Source organism: Vombatus ursinus, unplaced genomic scaffold (genome assembly GCF_900497805.2).
Source record: "Vombatus ursinus unplaced genomic scaffold, bare-nosed wombat genome assembly UNPS02014799.1, whole genome shotgun sequence".
NCBI classification, from domain to species: Eukaryota; Metazoa; Chordata; class Mammalia; order Diprotodontia; family Vombatidae; genus Vombatus; species Vombatus ursinus.
Window position 1 is genome coordinate 1,462,145 of NW_020954577.1, and position 19,087 is coordinate 1,481,231.

The window sequence follows — 19,087 nt, forward strand, 5'->3', positions numbered from 1 at the left end:
AAACTGCTCTGATCAGGTCAGATTTCCTGCATTTAGCTCCCATGGGAGCTGCATGCTGCTCAAAAGAGACTCCTCATCCAGTGAACAAACAACACATTCCTTGACGGGACCCAAGAGTCATGTTTCGATACAAACTAACATGCTTTATATACAAGAAATAAGGGTCGGGGTAGTTTTAATTCTGATGGGCCCTCTAGGAGAACTGTGATGGCAAACCAGGCTTTTTCGGTGGGCAAAAGCACTGTACCCAGGCTCTTTAGTAAAACCCAATGAGAAAACCAGTGTGTGATGGGGATGCCGGGGGATGAAGAGTGTGGTGGGGTGGGGCACAGGTATGAACAGGCAAAACTGTCCAGGTTCCACTGTCCCTTTTCCACAGGGAAATACCAACTCCTAAGGCAACAGTGAGGAGCTGAGTAAACAGTAGTACCAGCTGAACTCATTCTAGCATTGATACATAGGCCACAAATTAATCCACAGGAATTAATAAGAAAAATCTATTTTTATATTCAAGATTTACATATTAATGGAAAAGCATTACAACAAGCAGTATTATACAGAGAACATAGGAGGTTCCAGAACATTCCATAATGACACAGCCCCACCTCTCATAGCACAATACAATCTTCCAATGAAAGTGAGTGAATCTGTAACTTAAACCTAGAACTCAGCAGAGTGGAGATCTGGCATCCGAGTTCTCAAAGAGGAAAGCTATCCCCGACTCACTCGGAGAGAAGGCAAGTCCACAAAGCAATGCCTCTCAACTCCAGACTGCCTTGTCTAATCCTGAGCAGGGTCACAACTAGATGGAAGTCACTGCAAGGCAAGGATAAACCTGGCAGCCCTCCCTCCATCTCAGGCCTTCTCTCCCTCACACCCATAGCCACCCCCTTCAGGCACCTGACAAGCCTGTCCATGCAACCACCAATCAAGGTGGTTAAAGGGCACTTGGCCCCCAATTCTGTAGGGTCAGAAACAACACATACAGAAACAGTATTTGTGCCCAAAGCGGCAGCCATGGTGTAAAGGTCAGAGCCAGGCTGGGTCGAAGGCCCCCCTCAGCCATGTACTGGGCATGCGGCCCTGGGTAAATAGCTTCAATTCTTCAGAATCCATGCAGCTCGCTATCTCAGACCACAAGGAAGTCTGTACCTGCTTTGGCAGAGGGAGTTTCCTTCTCTGGGATTTCCCTCTAAAGGTGGTGGCAGCTAAAGTTCCTTGTTCCAGTTCGTCCCAAATAGATGCTACTGCATTCCAGCAGCTCTCCATATAAACAACTTAATTAGGCAGTACTGAAAAAAGGGAGAGGACAATGGCCACCTGGCGGCCCGGCCTTGTACCTTGGCATGCCTGGGAAACCCAACAATGCCAAATCTACTATTATGGCGCTGCCATGTTCAGCCTTGCGGATAATGGAGGGAGCTCCCCTTTTCTGATCAGGACAGGAGGTGGGTCAATGTCTCTTCTTGCTTACCAGGTGACAGCTTTCACCTCACAAGCTAACAATCTGGCAGCTAGCTTCCACCCAAACTCTACTATGGACTAGAGGCTATCACAGTTGTTTAAAGCCACACATACAAACCCAGCCTCAATCAGAAAGTCATTTATAGCGGGCAAGCCAAAGACCCTCCAAGGTGGGGATGGGATATTTGAAAAAGAATGATTTATTCTGCTTCATGGCTGAGCTGCAATTGCACCTAGGTATGATATGAGATGAGAAAAACGAGACTCCTGTATCTGAAAAGTTGAACACTTTTTCCCCTTTTAAATAGGTTAAATAATATTCAATAAGGTAAAATTCAGTCACTCAATGTTTAGGTTTTTTCTTTTTTGAAATCTCCCCCCAAATTTCAAATAAGCAAATTAATTCAATAAGAGCAAAGGTCAATCAGATGAACATTTCATACCATTTATACGAACACACAGTGCTATTTGAAAGCCAACACAGTCAAGGTGATCTTGTCACAGTATCACAGAAAGGTTCGTCACTTGATGGAAATGGGTTTTAAAGAAAAAAATAGCAACAAGAAATTTCATTAAGGAACACACTTTAGCAGTAGTTGGGAAAAAAGCAACCTGAACAGAGCTCTGAGCAAAATGCTGGCTTAACAAAGTGCATCCTCATCCCCTCCCCGCAGTGAGTAAACACAGACAGCTGGTCTTAATAGAGTCCAAGTCTGTATTTTATAAGCACTCTCCACCCGGCTTGCTTATCCTCTGGTTCCTGCCTTCTCTACTGTTCTCCTAGCCATTCAGTGGCTGGGTAAGAGTGGTTTGGGGGACTTCAGGTTTCCTCGTCTGGGACTTCTGAACATTTTCAAACTTCAGTAAACCAAAATCAATTAGGAATACAATGCTCGCCAAAAATCCAAATACCTAAAAAATAAAAAGAGCAAGTTAATTCAAATCCACACACCTGCATCAACGATGACTTTGAATTACAAGTTGAATTTGACAACGTCAATCTAACCACAATGATAGCATTGACATAACACTCTTCACAAATGTTATCTCATGTAATCTCCACAACAACCCTAGAAGATGGGGGCCATGATTATCCTCCTTTTACAGGTGAGGAAGCTAAGAGTCGAAAGCTGAGACACATGCCTGGGGCCACAGAGCTAGAAAAGCCCAAGTCTTCTGGACGCTATGTCTGTCCAGCAGCCTGCCGGCGGCACAACTAAGCTGCCGAAACAGCCAACAGCTCGTTGGTTTTAGTTTGTTCACTTCTATAACCAAATACCAAACTCTTTTTGTTCTTGTTGAAAATCGTCCAGCCACTGGCAGGGGCACCTGGGCAGGGCTCCTGAGGGGACACAGAGCTGAGCAGCAAATAGGACCCAAGGAGGGATCTTTGGAATCTCCAATAGGTTATGCCTGAGAATGAAAAAACACCTACTAGTCCTGGAAAGAACTTCACCTTTAAGCCAATCTTCACCCTTTTAATCTCATGAGCCCCTTTGGTCACAGGGTGAAGCCAATGCACCCATCTGAGAAGAATGTTTTCAAATAACTGAAGGAAATGCTAAATTTCAGTTCTAAGTTAGTAAAAATGAAGCTATAAGCTCATATCCACAGGCCCAACAATTCAGTTTCATTTCTGAGCCTAATAGTCCAAGCAATAAGAGAAAATCCAATGAGGACAAAAACCAACAAGAATTTTATACAGAGTAGAGTGTCCACTGAAAACAGGAAAACAGACATGAGGCACAGCGCTGGACAAGGTCCGTGCGGCCAAATGTTTGTAGTCAATGAAGAGATGACCTGAATTTTCAACATTATCAACCTGGCCTTGTCATTAAAGTAAAACAATCGTTTCCTGCCACGTCTCTGCTCAAAACTGTCTCCAAAAACAGATAAAATAAAGTGATGTCCTCCCCCATTGGTATCTCTCCTGTACTCAGCTAGTACCACAGCTTTCAATTATTCAAAAACCACTCACTGTGCTGTGCTGGGAACATCAAGATGGAACAGAACCTTGAAGCTGTAATGGTAAGTGAGGGCAGAGGGAAAGCCATCTCTTCTTCTGAGAGTGAAAGCATGGAAGAGGTTTTAAGAAGTTTTGAGGGGAGGGACACTCTTGTCAACAGATCAGGAAGGCAGAGTTTTCTGCTGAGAGGGAGAGCAGGGGAAGCTGAGAGCTTGAAGAGGGTGAAAAATGTCAGCGTGGCCATCGACAATGGGGCAGCAAATCGCTAAGAGAGGGGAAAAAAGACTGACCAACCACGAGGACCCATTGGAGGCAAGAAGCCTGCCAGCAGTGCTTAGGAATAGGGGCAGAGAAGGTTCCTCAGGGCTGGGAGGAGCCAGGCAGCAGCTGGCGCAGGATAAGGATTCAAAAGAAGAGAAAAGTGAAATGGCCCCACTACTAACACACTTGCCTAAGGCTGGCTTTACTGACAGAGCCTCAAGCAGTCCATCACCAGAGGAAACAGGGGATCCTACAGAGAGCTCCGAGATTTAGCTCAACAACATCTCCCCAGACGCCATGATGCTGATAATCACACAGTCCAGGAGACGAAGGCAAAGCACTGACTTTCCTTTCTGTCTTTTGCTGGACTGTTTAAAAAGCTAATTGTAGGAATTCAGTTTGGATAAAAGAACTTCTAAAAGAGACAAAAAAAAACTGGAAAGAAGTTCATTAGGAAAAGAAGACAAGGGAGAAGATACATCTACTTACAACTGCAGCGGTTTCGGGTGAGGTCCCATCACTGGTGCAAGCAAAGGTTACTGACGCTATCAAAAACATCAATCCAGTTATCAAAGTGATATAGAAGTCCTGGGGTCCACAGACAAAGGGAAAGAGACCAAGGTGAGCATTCAGAAAAGTCAAGTTCAATATTTGTCTAACAAAAAACAAACCCCACAAAGTGAGGAGTAAACGTTTTCTCTTGGGGGAATGATCCAATCTTCAGCCTACCCACAGCTTTACTCAACTTTTAGACTGGGTTTATTCCCCAGGGACTGGTCCTTTTGCTAGGTTTCTCCCCAGGTATTCAGCTCATGCCTGGAAGCTGAAGCAACTGAACCCTGCTGAGCTACAAGCAAAGGGGAACCGCCACCCCCCCGGGTGCCCAGCACTTTATGCTAACGCTTCCTTGGAAGGGCAGATTTTTCTTTTAAAAAATTATTTTTATTCAAAACGTAATAAACACCAACCATGTGGGCATTTCCATAGATGAAGCAGAACGGAACAGGGATCCATGACTCTATTACACACTACCAGCTTCCCACCCCCAGTACACCGTAACTCAACGGGTAACTTCCAAAGGCCTCGGGAGGCCTGCACGACATGTTGTCTTTCCATTTAGAAGATCTTTCCTTCTCCATTTTTATCCTAAGCTCCTCCTCTTCATCATTTCTGTTGGTTTCTTAATAAAAAAGGAATTATTAACTGTGTTGGGGCTTGTTTGTTTTTTGATCAAGCCCGAATAGGTGAGGAAGCACCACTTCTATTCCTACCAATGCAATCGGTGGCCTTCACATCATCTAAAATGGCAATTCCAAACTACCAGGGCTAGATCACCTGCCTACCCACCTGGAGGAGGTTTTTAAATCGACTTGTCTCTCATTACATAATAAAAGCTACCTTTTCCTTTTAATAATGCTTTGTCATTTTGCAAAGTAACTCCCTAAGGGCATAATCTCTGACACATACAATCAGCTTAAGAGGAAATTCAGTCTTCATGTTCAATGTTCAATCTCCCTTCAAAGAAGCCAATCTGGAGGCACAGCAGAATTGGTGTGACGCCATCAAATAAGGATGCAGCTGGAGCCTACGGAAGAGCCTTGGCCTCCCTCCGAAGCCCAGGGAGGCTGAATCTCTAAGCCTTCGGGCTGTGAGCCACTGGCTTTTCTCTCTGTGCTGTTCTAGTCCCTGGTGGTAACATTCAGTATCTACTAAGATGAAAAATCCCTCAGAGAGCTGCATCTCTTAACAGGTTATCTTGTTAGAGAAAAGGAAAACAGGACATAGCCAAGATTTTTTCTTCCTGAAAGACCACCATTTTTATCTAAGTTATCTTTTCCTGAATAGCACCATGTTCTAGGCGGATGCTGTAACATTTGTCCTTCCAGAAACCATGGCCCCTGCCCTCAAGGAGGGCAGAAGATGCCCAAGGCTGACAGACCACAACTGTTTAGATAATTTAAAATGTCCCAATGGATGGACCTCTTACAGAGGTGAAAATGTCAAGACAACACATTTAAGGCAAGGTTCCTTTTTAGGGACTGTCCTTAAAATGGCAGCCACATACACAGTAGACCCAGAGTGCCACAGGACTCACAAACCCCCATAAAAGTACCAAAGGCAACAATTCTAATTTTCTACTGAATTTAATGCATGTAAATATCAAAATATTAATAAACACACTTTTGTCTTAGTATATCGCTTTCTTTCTCATCTTAAACCCTACACTGCCCTCACACTCTATCTTCTTTCTATCATTCTATGTGGCAAAGGGAAAGGTTGGTAGGAGATAAATATGTAGAAAAATCTCGAGTGATTGCTAAAAGCCTATTATCAATCAAACAATTAAGACCCACTAATTAGGGGACTGCTTTTGCCAGGGTCCCTCTGAGGGCTGGGTGAGGAGATGGTGCAGGAGCTCTCACCGACTTCTTCACTTTGCTCTGGTCCACCCTGTCGTACAAACTGGTGAAGCAGACAATCACCACAAGCAGGCTCAGGAGGAAGGCACTACAGCTGACAAACTCAAAAAAGTAAAGGCCTCCGCACTGCGTGCAGCGGGACACAACCTCCTCACAGATGAAGGCCGCCAGAGACAGCACCTGCAAACCAGACGAGGGAAAAGTCAGAATCACAGAGAAAACCAAGACATTTAAGGCAAAAGGGCGCAATGTCCTCAGTTAACTCCAAAAGACTAGACTGGCCGCGAGACAAAACAAATCCAGGCACAGCCCTGAAAGCAGAAGCTGTCACACTGTGCTCAACACGGGAAGATAAGCACAAGTCACATTTATCTGGCCCCTGCAAAGGGTTTAGGGGAAAAGGTGGATTGCCCCACTCTCTTGCTCCTCCAAGTTATCCTGAAGGCACAGGTCCTGACCAAACAAAAGAATGCATCTCTGGAAAAGAACCAAAGCCTGCAGTTCTAAGGACCCTGGCAGGTTGAGTGAACGAGTACTAATCGAGTGCCTCCTAGGTGCCAGGCAGTGCCAAACACTGGGGACAGTAAGAAAGGTCCTGCCTCTGAGGAGCTCAAAGGCTACTCAACTCCTCCCATTTAATGGACATAACACACAGATGCAAACTACTCGTCCTAAACTAATCGAGACCGTGGATGAGTTCAGTGAAAGTGTCACAAACCAGCACAGGATAGAGTGAATAGAAAACCCCAGAAAACAAATAAAAAGCCACCTGCTTCTGGGGCTCTCTCAAGTCACAACTGCAGTTTTGAAAATGTGCTTCCTTACTCATCAGTGACCATCTCAAAAATATGACTACTACACTAAAACACTAAGTATCTAGTATTTCAGATTCTTTTATCTGTAGTTAGAAGTTTCTCTTCCCTATTCCACTGTAAAATGAAAAAAAATATTTCCAGTATGATCATTATTCTATTTTTGTGTAAGATGAAACTTATTTTTTCCCTTCCTGCTTAGTCTCTGGTCCTTTACCAAGAGAAAACCCTTTCTATATTACATCATATTCATTATGAATGACATAGTTCAAAAGAAAAATGTTGGCTGTGTTTCTACTCAAATGCAAATCAAACATTTAAGTGATTACTACTAGGAATGTAAAACCAAAACCAAAAAGTAAAATAAAAACTACCATTCTTCCCCTCAAATGACTCTCCTTGGAAAAGTCTAGAAGGTCATGACATACACATGGATGAGTAATGACCAAGAAATTTCAAGAGACTCTTAACAACGGAGAAGCTCAGAAAAGGCACCCAGAGGTGCTTTAAAGGAGACTAGAGATACTATGAGGGAGAAGGGAGAGAGGAGGGCATTGCCAGCAGAGGGTCCCCGGAGGCTGGAGAAGGAATGCTGTGTAGAGGAAGCAGCAAAGAAGGTCAGTCAGTTTAATGACCTGGAAAACTGGTTAAGGAGAGAAAACTTAATCATTGGATCCCTGAAAACCATGATTTTAAAAAAGATCTGGACACTAGACTTCAAGAAATTATAAATGAAAAGTGCCCAGGGAAAAGTGAAGAGGGGCAGCTAGGTGGCTCAAGCACGGGCCCTGGACTCAGGAGGACTTGAGTTCAAATCCAGCCTCAGACTCAAAACACCCACTAGTTGTGTGACCCTGGGCAAGTCACTTAACCCCATTGCCTAGTGGAAAAAAAAGAAAGAAAAGTGAAGAGAGAAGGAATCTATTGATTACCCCCTAAAAGAAACCTCAAAAGGAAGTCTCAGGAACATCAAAGCCAAAGCCAGGACTTTCAGGCCAAAGAAAAAATTACTGAAATCATTCAAAAAGAAATAGCTTGAGCACCCAAGAAACCACTTCTTAGATGACATAAGACCAGGTAGTTTCTACTACAAATGAGATCTTGGGATTCACCATTCCAAAAGACAAGACACGTGAGTTACAACCAAGAATAATTTAACCTGCAAGGCTGAGTACAATCCTACAGAACTTAAAAAAAAAAAAGAATCGTAACGGTCTTTCAAGGATTTCTGATGAGTAGGAACTTTGAAATACAAACATAACAGCCAAGAGAAACCTAGAAAGGGAAACTGATTTGAGCAATTCAAAGGGCTTGTACTCTATAGTTAGGTTCTACCATTGTAAAGTAGGTGAAGTAAAGTGGCCGTTTAAAGGGCATAGAGTTAAATAAGAGAAACAGATGATGTGGGGGTAGGTTGGTTCTGTTCTGAGGACTTAAGAGGGGCAAGAGAAGGCAGGGTAAAAGGAACACAGGAGTGTAGAAAGAAACAAAGGCATAGAAGATGCCATTTCTCCGAACTGGAGTCCGTGGGAAGAGGATGCAATCACAGAGGTGGGGGGGGGGCCATACAAAGGAGCCTCTTATCTGAAACAGACAAAGAAGAGTTGAACACATACATGCACACGTAGTTTGGCATAGGGATACACTGAACTCAACAAGGAAATAAGCAGGGATGGGGAAGGAGTAAGAGGGAGGAAAATACTAAGGATGAAACAGTCCCAAGCAAAACAACCTTCACGACCCTGAACAAGAATTAAAAGGGGAGAAAAGAACAGAACAGAACAGAACTAGAATCTAACCCATCAGTTGCAGAATGGCTGAACAAAGTGTGTCAGGTGAAATCTAACAGATTAATGAGTGACGAAAGACCATTTCAGAGAACCCGGGGTGGTGGGAATTGATAGGGAGCGAAGTGAGCAGAACCCAGAGAACGAGTCCAGGTCACCCAGCTGGCGAGCTTCTTCGAGGCCAGTGCTCTATCCACCGGGCCATATGCTGCCAGAACTCCTACTCGGAGGTGGCGTAGAGAGGTCTGAACCTGGGTGAATGGAAGCATATTAGCACCCTCAACAGAAAAAAGGAAGCTTGGAAGAGGGATCCATACTCTGATGCACCGCGCCTGAGATGTCTACGTGACGGGGAGAAACGTGGTCTGGCAAAGCAGGTGGTAACAGCACAGGAGCTCAGGGTTAAGGATATATGAAAGCATTTTCTAATCCTGTAGCTACTAGTGACTCCTCACCAAATGACCTAGCGTAAATGTATTATAGAGGTGTTATCTCTCACCTCCCTCAACAGAATTAAGTTCTTTGAGAGCAGACGCTGTTTAGTTTTTAATTTAGTAAATGCTTGATTGATACAGAGATTTGGGAGTCATCTGCATAGAGATCACCAAGGGTTCAGAAAAGAGAGAAGAGGCCAAGCCAGAGCCATGGCAAGGTTCAAAGACCCAGATGCCCTGGACTGCCAAAGTGGCGAACTTGGAAAGGCGCTCCCACCCCGTAAACCGGTACACTCATCGTTCCAAGCTCCACAGTTGGGAGCAGAATATGCATTTCATGGCCACAAGGTTCTCGGCCTGCCCCCACTAGTGTGTCCCCAGACTCCTCCACATCTCTATCCCCCTCTTCCACCACAGCCCTTTACAGCTCATTTTTTCAACCACCTTTCCAAGAAGCACACAACAGTGGGTGTGCTCAGAAAAGAGCTGGGTTTGCATCAGCCATTATGAACTAATTGAAGACAGTTAAATGTTTGAAAAGAACAGAATGAGAGAAGTGGGAAAGTAGAGATCCCCCCAAGATCTTATCAAACAAAAGAAAGTGCTTAAAATGATCTAAACAATGGATGGAAGGAGAGAGCCCAACCCATCATATTCATTCATAAGGTGAAGGTAAATAGTGGGTAACAAAGGAACCCACAGAAAACAGTATCCTAGGACTAGAAACTCGAAGCATGGTGAAGACGTCCATTAGAAGGCCCCAGGATAGTGCTACCAGGGTGGTACAGCTGGGCTGGACCAAACCCATTTGATAGCTCCTCAGTTAGACAGCTTTTGCTTAGCCTCAGGATAGCAGGATGTTGAAGACATAATTTCTGGAGAGAACTAGGTTGGGAAGGGGGGAGTCTTGGGCTTGAATAACTAGAGAATTTTCTAAATAAAACTTCTCTACATTTGAAGAAACCTGAACTCCAGTGACTATAATTTGCATGTGTGTATAAGAATCTTCTAATTTACAATGGGTTACCTTCCAAAAGTTAATCCAAGCTGTTTGAAACTGGTTAACATTTTTTTTAACCATATATATCTTACAGACAGCAATTAAATTTCAAAGTTAGTCCATAAACTTCCATTTAATTCATACTTTGAAGATCTATTTTATTGCTAGGGCTACTCCCAACAAATGCAAATTACAACTCTTATCTTGTTCCAGTGGCTAAAAACGCCCATCCGCTGGTGACCAACCAGCCGGTCTGACGACAAACAAGACAAGGAAGGTGGATGGGCCCTCCAGTGGGTTTGTTACTGGGTCAGATTTGGAAGGGGTCCATTGGGGCAGGACTTGCCAGGGGCCTTCCCCCGAGATCGTGGGAGAAGCCAAAGTCCTGCCTGTGCCAGATGGGCTTCTGGGGCGCATCACTCATTGACTGGGGAACAGCTAAACAAATTGTGATACACAGCATAATGTAATACTATGATGTAAGAATACAGAGAAGTGTAGAAAGACTTACACGAGCTGGTACAGAGCAGAGTCATCTGAACCAAGAAAAAAAGAGACACGATGACTTTACAATATAAATGGAAACAACGACAAAACAATTGAAACTGGAGGCTGTGAAAGCACAATGCCCAAGCTCAGCCCCAAAGAGGGCAGTTGAGGAAACACCTTCCCCTCCTTCTGTACAGAAGGAGGGGAAACCTGGGCAGAGCGTCACATGATGGGCCTCCCCTCCGACTGTGTGACAGCTTGGTTGGTCTTGCAAGGGTTTTCTTTTTCTTCCTCTTTATAAAGGAGGGCTGTCCGGGAGGGGGTAGAGGGACAAAGAGACAGGAAAGAGAAAAAACAGAAGTCAGAGGAGACCAAAGCAGACTTGCTTAGAGGAAAGGCCATCGTATTTACCAAGAAAGGAGGTCACTGATGACCTTCAAGGGAACAACCACCATGAATTCAGCCTGGCCAGCCTTATGCTCCATAGCATCAAGAGCTAATACTAATTAGATGCCAATAAAATAATCTGGCGTCTCCACAAACAACTTCCGGCATGGCTTACCACGATTACCTGGGAATACAATGAAATAATGAGGGCAAATTTCAGAGACTTTAGAGATGACTTCCTCCCATCCTTATTTAAGGAAACAGAAGCCTATAGAATACTGCCCCTCACCCCCTCAGTCTCCCTATTCAGTTCCTGTGAGATTTTTATTTTTAAATTTGGTTAATTATGATGATCAAGCCTGAAGGTAGAGAAAAGCTGAAAATGCCAAGGTCCCTTCCCCTTTCACGGCAGAGGGAGGGAAATAATGAGGTTGGAATACCGCATAAACTGCACAGACTGCATAGACTTCATCTGGGTGTTAGATGGCTTTGCTGAACTTCTTTCCTACTTTTTAAAAATTTGGTTACAAAGGACGGTTTACTGGGAAAAGGAAAAGAGATATAGTCAGAAGTTAAATGAATGAGATAGAAAAACAAAGTTGAAATTCCTTGTCAATTTTAGCGATACTTTTAAATAAAATATTTTAAAAGACTAGAACACATGTTCCAAATCACTTAATAAATACTGGGGACAGGACAGTGGTCTTAAGGTCAGGATGATCGAGGTTCAAATACTGCCTTTACTTCTAGCTGTGTGACCCTGGGCAGTTACTCTGAGTCTCAGTTTCCTTCTGGAAAATGAGGATAATAACATCCACCTCCCAGTGTTGATGTGAGCATCAAATGATACACTACATAAAACTCTAAGTGCTTTATAAATGTGAATCATTTATTACCTTTATTTGTAAGGTCCTAGTTCTAAAATTCTAGAAATTAGTTCACTGAATAAGTTTGGTTTTTCTTTAAGTTAGAAAGGGTCTCAGAAATTATGTCATTCAGCCTCCATTTTACAAATGGGGAATCTGAGGTCACGAAAGGTAAAGTGACTTTGCCCAAAGTTCCTCAATCTAATCCACATGTATTAAGCTCCTACTAGCACCAGGAAGACCTGAGTTCAAATCTGGCCTCAGATGCTTACTAGCTGTGTGACCTTGGGCAAGTCATTTAACCTGTTTGCCTTAATCCACCGGAGAAGGAAATGGCAGAGCACTCCAGTATCTTTGCCAAGAAAACCCCACGGACAGTATTGGCCTGCTATCATCACAGGGTCTCAAAGGGTCAGACACGACTGAACAACAGAAAAGCAGCAGGTCCTGTGCTAAGCAGCCTGGCTAGTAGGGGAACCAAAGCTAGAAGCCAGAGCTCCTCCTATCCCAATGTTTCTTCCACCACTGTTTCAACTCTGTAAAAGACATTCAATTCCAAATGTCTGTTACAAGCCTATAATTACAAGGGACTAAGGCTAGATATGACACATCCCTGCTAATCCAACGGGAGGAAGAGATGTGTGCCCAAATGATTCAGACCCAAGGCACAGGAGACATCAGGGCAAAGCACTCAGAGAAACTGAGACACACTCGCCAATGGAGGAGAGACAGAAACTAAACTGGGCCTTGAAGGAAACAACTTTCACAGACAGAGATGGGAGCCTATTCTAGGACCAGAGAAAAGGGGCCAGCAGGCAGACATATTCATTAAGTGTGAGCTCTGGGCCCAGAACTGTGTTGAGTGCTGGGAAGGCAAAGAAAGGCACACACAGTCCTCGCCCCAGCTAGGTGATCCCAGAGAGGAAAGAGAGGGGCCCAGGAAAGATCTCTTGAAGGTGAGATGTGAGCCAAGCCTTCAAGGAAACAAGGAAAATGAAGAGGTGACAGCGAGGGGTCCAGAGCAGTTTCAGCCTGGAAGCACAGACAGGAAATGGAGGGTTGTGTTTGGGGAACACAAAGTAGGGCCAAAAAGCTGGCTTCTAGGGTTCATGGGAAGGCAGGAAGGAGCCAGGTTAGGAAGGACTCTCCATTCAATCCTGGAGGTAAGCAGGGCCACTGGACCTCAGCGAGCAGGGGGGCAGCATGGTCAGACCCTGGCAGATGAGTGACCTTGATAGGAACAGAGAGGTTCTGGTTTGACCCTGCTGTGTGACACGCCACGTGCCATCCAGTCTGAGATGAAGGGGTCATCTGCACAGAGGGAATGCAATCCTGATGCCAGGAAGGTGCTTCAAGAACAGCCAACAGTCCAGTTTGCTGGAACCTAGACTACCTAAGGGAAGCAGCTTGTATCAAGCACTGAATGCTGGGATCTGGGGCTTGTACTGCATTCTGCCAGCAATCAGAAGCACCCAAAGACTTGAGGAAAGGAAGGACAATCAGAGCCCAAGCTTTGGAAAACTGCCTCAGCTGTAGTTTGAAGGGTGGATTAGAGCAACAGACCAGAGGCGAAGAGAAGGTGGTTGATATCAAGTCTAAGTGAGGAGAGAGAAGAGGACCAGAGGTGGCTGCAGGGACACAGGAGAGGGCAGGAGCGCTTACTGGTGAACAAAGGACGAGCCTGCTCTGGGAGGGAACGAAGGCTGATGACGCTCTTCTGACTCTCGCATTTCTAAAACTATGATCCCATGAAGTAAAAAGTAAAATGGGCATTGTCGGCAAGAAGAGGGGTAAGATATACTATGGGCTCCACACCCAAAACCTAATGACCGTACTAACCATCTCCTCAAAAATCACTTGCCCTGGCTAGGCACGTAGGGCAGTGTCACCAACACTCACACAGCACTTCACATCAGTGCACGCACACTCTCAAGTTAAAACGGTGGCAGTAATAAAGCAGCTACTTAATATTCAGCTGGGGCCCAAAAGTCTACTTTATTATAGAACAGCAGCATTGCTTCTCAGTTAATAAAGTGATATCACCGGGGAATCCTAAAGCAAATGGCTTAACTGGACAGTGACTACAATGATGGCACTGTGCAAACAGGACACTCAACTGGTACGGCATCACAATGTAGAGTCTGTTGACAAGTATATCATAAATATCTTGAGCTCACTGCACTATAATTCATTTACTAGCTTACACAAACCAAACTGCAAACCTGAGCACTAGGAGCTTCTCCCCTCAAACAAAATAAAACAAACAAACAAAAAAAAAACTCCTTTAAAAAAATTCCCAACACACATGTACAACATTTCTGGGACAGAGCAGTCGCCTGAAGCTTATCTGAATGTTTGCCCTGGGAAATCAAGTTCTCATCCTTGCCTACATTTGGAGGCTTAGCTTCAAAAGGAAAAAGCAGTTGCAGGTGGTATCTTTTTACTTATTTAGTCATTTTTCAGTTGGGTCTTACTTTTTGTGACACTATTTGGGGTTTTCTTGGCAGAGATACTGGAGTGGTTTGCCATTTTCTTCTCCAGCTCATATTCCAAATGAGGAAACTGAGACAAAAAGGGTTAAGTGACTCGCCCAGTCACACAGCTAGTAACTGATGCTGGATTTGAACTCAGTTCTTCCTGCCTCCAAGCCCACCACTCTGTGCACTGCATCACCCAGATGCAGGTGGTACATGAAGCACGATATTTAGTAGAAAGGGCTAGGGACCAAGAGTCAGAAGAACAAGATTCCAATCCTGGTGTGACCTGTCACTTTCTAGCTAGCTTTAGAATCATCATACACTCCAAACTCTTCTTTCCCTTTCCCTGACTTGTTTTCAAACCTTCAGCTATCTGTATCCAAACTGACAGTAAAAATAATAGCTAGACTTTACATAGTTCTCTAAAGTTTGCCAATCACTTTACAAATATGACCTTATTTGATCCTCACCACCCTGGGAGGGAGGTGCTATTATTATTCCGCAGAGGAAACTGATGCAGACAGAAGTTAAGTGACTTGCCCAGTTGCCCAGTGTCACATTTACTAAGTGTCTAAGGCTAGATGTGAACTCAGGATTTCCCGACCATGACTCCTTCATAGTCTGCTACATCACATATCTGCCCTACTAGTAATCTGAACTGACATAGATAGAGAACGATAGAGCTAAAGCCCCAGCAAGTTACGGTCACATAAGTGTTCAAGGACAGGTGCCCTCTCTTTGCATAGAGACAGGACTGGAGTGGGTGTAGAATATATTATCATATAGACTATTCTGATAGGATCAGACTGAGGAGACCTGTTGGCAAATTTTTGCTAGATTGTTTTCTTCTTTTTAAAATCCTTGTTTTAAGAGATTCCTCACTGGGTACAGAAGGAATAATTGGTAATTAAGTTGATAGACAAGATACCATTTTTTAAAAACGTCAGCAGTAACTGGTAGAGACCCAGGATTAAAAGGCAGAGCCTTTGTCCTGCACCATGCTAGGTTTAAATAATTCCAATTAAAAAGGAAATACTCCTCTTCTGATCCACATTAGGAGCCCTGTTTTCTCTGCATGAGCTCTGCAGTGCTACAGGTCTATTAAGTCAGGTATCATGCCTTTTATTTCCTATCCTTTATAAATGGTATACAACTGAGGCTTTTGTAGGATGTCTTAGAATACACAAGGAAGAGATAATGATACAATGTTATAAAAAACATCAAGGACAAAGCTAAACCAAGCACAAAAATTCCAGGAGAAAAATGAAATCGAAACAAAGTATGTCACCCCAGTGTGGAGAGCAACTGTGTTTCTTAATTAAAAAAAAAAAAGTGAGAAAGCCTGAAATATTCCAGCCTGGCCCCCTTTTGCCCCAATTTTTCTGAGAGAATGAAGAATATGTAGACAACTATTTCAAAACCAAAATAGAGCCAAAAAAGGTAATGACTATCAACAATCACTGGTTATGTTCAATTCTTAAAGATGATGAAGAAATTTCAGTTAGAAATAGTTAAGTTCACCACTTCTGAAGCAATGGGGGGGGGGGGTGCCCACCAATTTTTAGAAAGAGGATAAGAAAAGCAATGAGGCAAGAAAGAAGTAAAAGTCAGTTTTAAATCCAAAGGATTTTCCACCCCCTAGTTCAAGCCCCCTTCACCTGGGTGGGGTGCTTCTTTTCTCTCTGCAGCTGAAGCAGCTCTAATGGCTCTCTAATGCATGAGGATAAAATTCCAACTTCTGTTAACAAGCTGGCTCCAGTTTACCTGCCCAGAGTTATTGCAAAGTAGCACGTTTTCATCCACTGCCACCTAAAGAAACGCCCTTCTCACTGTCCCTCCTGCACAGCATTCACAGGCCCATGCCCAGAATGCTCTCTCTCCTGACCTCCATTATCTTAAAACCCAGCCCTGGCCTCTTTCAAATCTCAGCTCCCACGAGCTGCTATCTTCACCCCCACGTTGCTAGCCATTCCCTAATACACACAGACATACACATCTGGGCATCATACTGTTTCTTATGATAAAACTGAATCTTCTTGAGAAATCATTCCATTTTTGTCTTTATATTCCCAACCCCTTGTTAATTCTTAAGTCTCTGAGGTGGAATTTGAACTCGGATCTTCCCAATTCCAAGTGAGAGACCAACTAGCTGTGTTACCGCGGGCAAATGCCTGCCTCTCTGAGCATCAACAAATACGTATATCTGGATTGACAACCTCCCAGGTGGTTTCAGCGTAAAACTGAGGCATAGGTTAAATGCAAACTTTAGAGTTTTACCTAAAGGTCAGTTATCCTTATTAAGTTTTATGGAGTTTTGAGGTCCAAATGCTACAAATTGAGCTAATAATTTAAAAGATACTAGGAAAACCCTGGCAGATTCGTAGAATCTGTATCGTGTGATATCCTAACATTTGCAATGAGGTAAATAAAAAGCCTTCACTGCTATAGGAGGTAAACAAGGGCCAGGGAAAAGTCCCAAGCTCATGAACAGGGCTTTCCATTCTCAGGACACCCGGACTCCATGATTAATGGCCAGAGGAAGGTCCCCGATGAGAGGAGTGAGCTAAACGGCATGAAAATAACCCAACTCTCCCTTATCCTACCACTTCTTGAACACGTTCAACCGGATCTTCAGCTCTTAGGTCACCAACAGTCTTGTGTGGGTGCCCTCTCAACCCACCCTCGCCCTGGGAATGAATGCTCAGGATCTAAAACATGCCAGGGGCTGGGGGAGCAAACTGATGAAGGGGGGTGGGGTGGACACGTACTAACCCAAGTCCCCGGAGCCAGGCCTGGGAAACTGCCCATCTGAAGGCGACCGCCCCCAGCCCCAGGGGCGAGGACTTTCCCCTTCCTCATGTGTAAAATGCGGGGCCAGGCTCGCTATGATTCTGACGAGCTGTCTAGGGTCCCTGGCTTCGGAGGCCGGCTCTCGGGTGACCGCCATGGTCACTCCAGCCCCCTGGGGCTGCTTCCCCAGGCTCACTCCAGTTCTGATCCACGCCACCCCCCCCCCCCAAGTCTCTTCCGATTCTAAAATCCCGAGGCCCGAAACTTCCCTTTAGGACCCGCAAGGGCGGGGTGAGGCGGTTGGGGAGGGGGTCACTTCCTTAAACTTCCACCCGTGACCCCTCCCTCTTCGCGGGGCGGGGTGAAAATCAGGGGGGGGTTTCTCCAGGAAGCGCCGCCATCCAACGAGGTGGGGGAGGGGAAGCGGAGGGAAGGCCGGGGCTGCAGGCTGAGGGCGAAGGAAGGGACGGCACGCCGGGAGTGGGCCCGGGGCGCGGAGGGGGGAGATGGGGACCCCGCCTGCCTCCCCCCGCCACCTCACCAGCTCGGCCAGCTTGACGGGGGCCCGGAGCCGGCTGGGCCGGGTCAGGGAGAAGCTGCAGGAGCTGCGCCCGGGGCCGTTCGCGGAGGCCGGGACACCCTCCGTGGTGGGGTTGTACACGTCTCCGTTGTCCATGGCCGGCGGCGGGACGGGAGGGAGCCGACGGGGCCGAGGCGGGACTAGGGGGCCCCGAGCTGGAGCCTCTCAGCCAACAAGAGCGCGGAGAGCGGCCGCCCCTCAACCGGACCCGGCTCACGCCGCCGTAGACTGAAGGAGCGCCGCACGCGACGTCCGGCGCTGGGGAACGGGCCCCGCCCCCAGGACACGAAGCCCCGCCCACACATCGCCCCGCCCCGCGCCCCCACAACCTGGAAGCCCCGCCCACTGTCCCTGCCCTTCGCCTTCCTCAGGAAAGCCACGCCCCCTCCGAGAACATCTTAACCCGCGCTTTTCTGTCCGGAGGTCCCGCCCCTTTGGCCCCACACAGTTCAAAAGCACTACCCTTCCCCCTTCTCCGTATCCCCTGTTCTGCCCAGATCCGAGGCTCCGCCCCTGCTCTTCTCCCGTCCCGCTGAGGCCGCCATAGCTCCTCTCGTCTCATCTCCTGAGCGTCACTGCCTGGAGACTCCGCCCCTTCCTTATCTTCCCAGCCCAGGGTCCCGCAGGCCCCGCCCCATTTCATACCGGGGCTTGGCCTATAGACCCCGCCCCCTTAACCACTGGCGACCCGCCCCCAAGCCTTGGGGTTGTTGGAGCGCTTTGAGTTAAATCCTGACGGATCCCAGCGCCTTTGCCTACCCTCCTCCTCCCCCTAAGACGTCCCATCCGTCTTCTAAGGAGACCCTCCCCCAGCCGTGAAGAGGGCCGGAAGGGACCTTGGAGAACCTCTAGAAACGGTCCCATCTTACGGACGCGCGAACTGAGAGTCTGAGGGGGACACACTTTCTTGGTGCTCCGGTCCCTCCCCTTTCTCCTCCCTTCCCTCTGTCTGATCCACTTCAATCCAACAGACACTTATGAGGTGGCTACAAGCCTGGGGACACAAAACCCTATAAGAGGCAGACCCCGGACCTGGGGATTGACCAGGGCCGAGCCTGAGCTCTGAAGACGTTCTGGGGTTCTCATTCCTCCATTCACTGCAGTCCCGGAATAGGAGGAGGAGGAGGAGGAGGAGGAGAGGGGAAGGGGAAGGGGGAGGAGGGGGGAGGGGGGAGGGGAGGAGGAGTGAGGAGGAGAGGGGAAGGGGGAGGAGGGGGGAGGGGAGGAGGAGTGAGGAGGAGGGGGAGAGGGAGGGGCAGGGGGAACAGAAGGCATTTCTCCTTGGCAAAGGCAAGGAGACTTTGGACTCACCCAGAAGCTCATCTCCACCTTGACTCGCTCGCTCACCTCCTTT

At 46.3% G+C, this 19,087-nt stretch overlaps 1 protein-coding gene across 2 annotated transcripts; it reads right to left on the reverse strand.

The window, feature by feature from the left end:
• Positions 1-483: 483 nt before the first annotated feature.
• Positions 484-17,925, reverse strand: LOC114050493 (CKLF-like MARVEL transmembrane domain-containing protein 6). 2 transcript variants are annotated; one of them, XM_027872238.1, is made up of 4 exons: positions 17,695-17,925; positions 6,115-6,291; positions 4,181-4,279; positions 484-2,376 (listed from the first exon to the last, which is right to left on the reverse strand). In XM_027872238.1, the coding sequence occupies exons 1-4, from the start codon at positions 17,827-17,829 to the stop codon at positions 2,245-2,247; spliced, it is 543 nt and encodes a 180-aa protein (XP_027728039.1). In that variant the 5' UTR covers positions 17,830-17,925; the 3' UTR covers positions 484-2,244. The 2 variants fall into 2 exon arrangements, with proteins under 2 accessions (XP_027728039.1, XP_027728041.1); XM_027872240.1 differs by lacking the exon at positions 17,695-17,925 and adding an exon at positions 17,136-17,237.
• Positions 17,926-19,087: the final 1,162 nt, after the last annotated feature.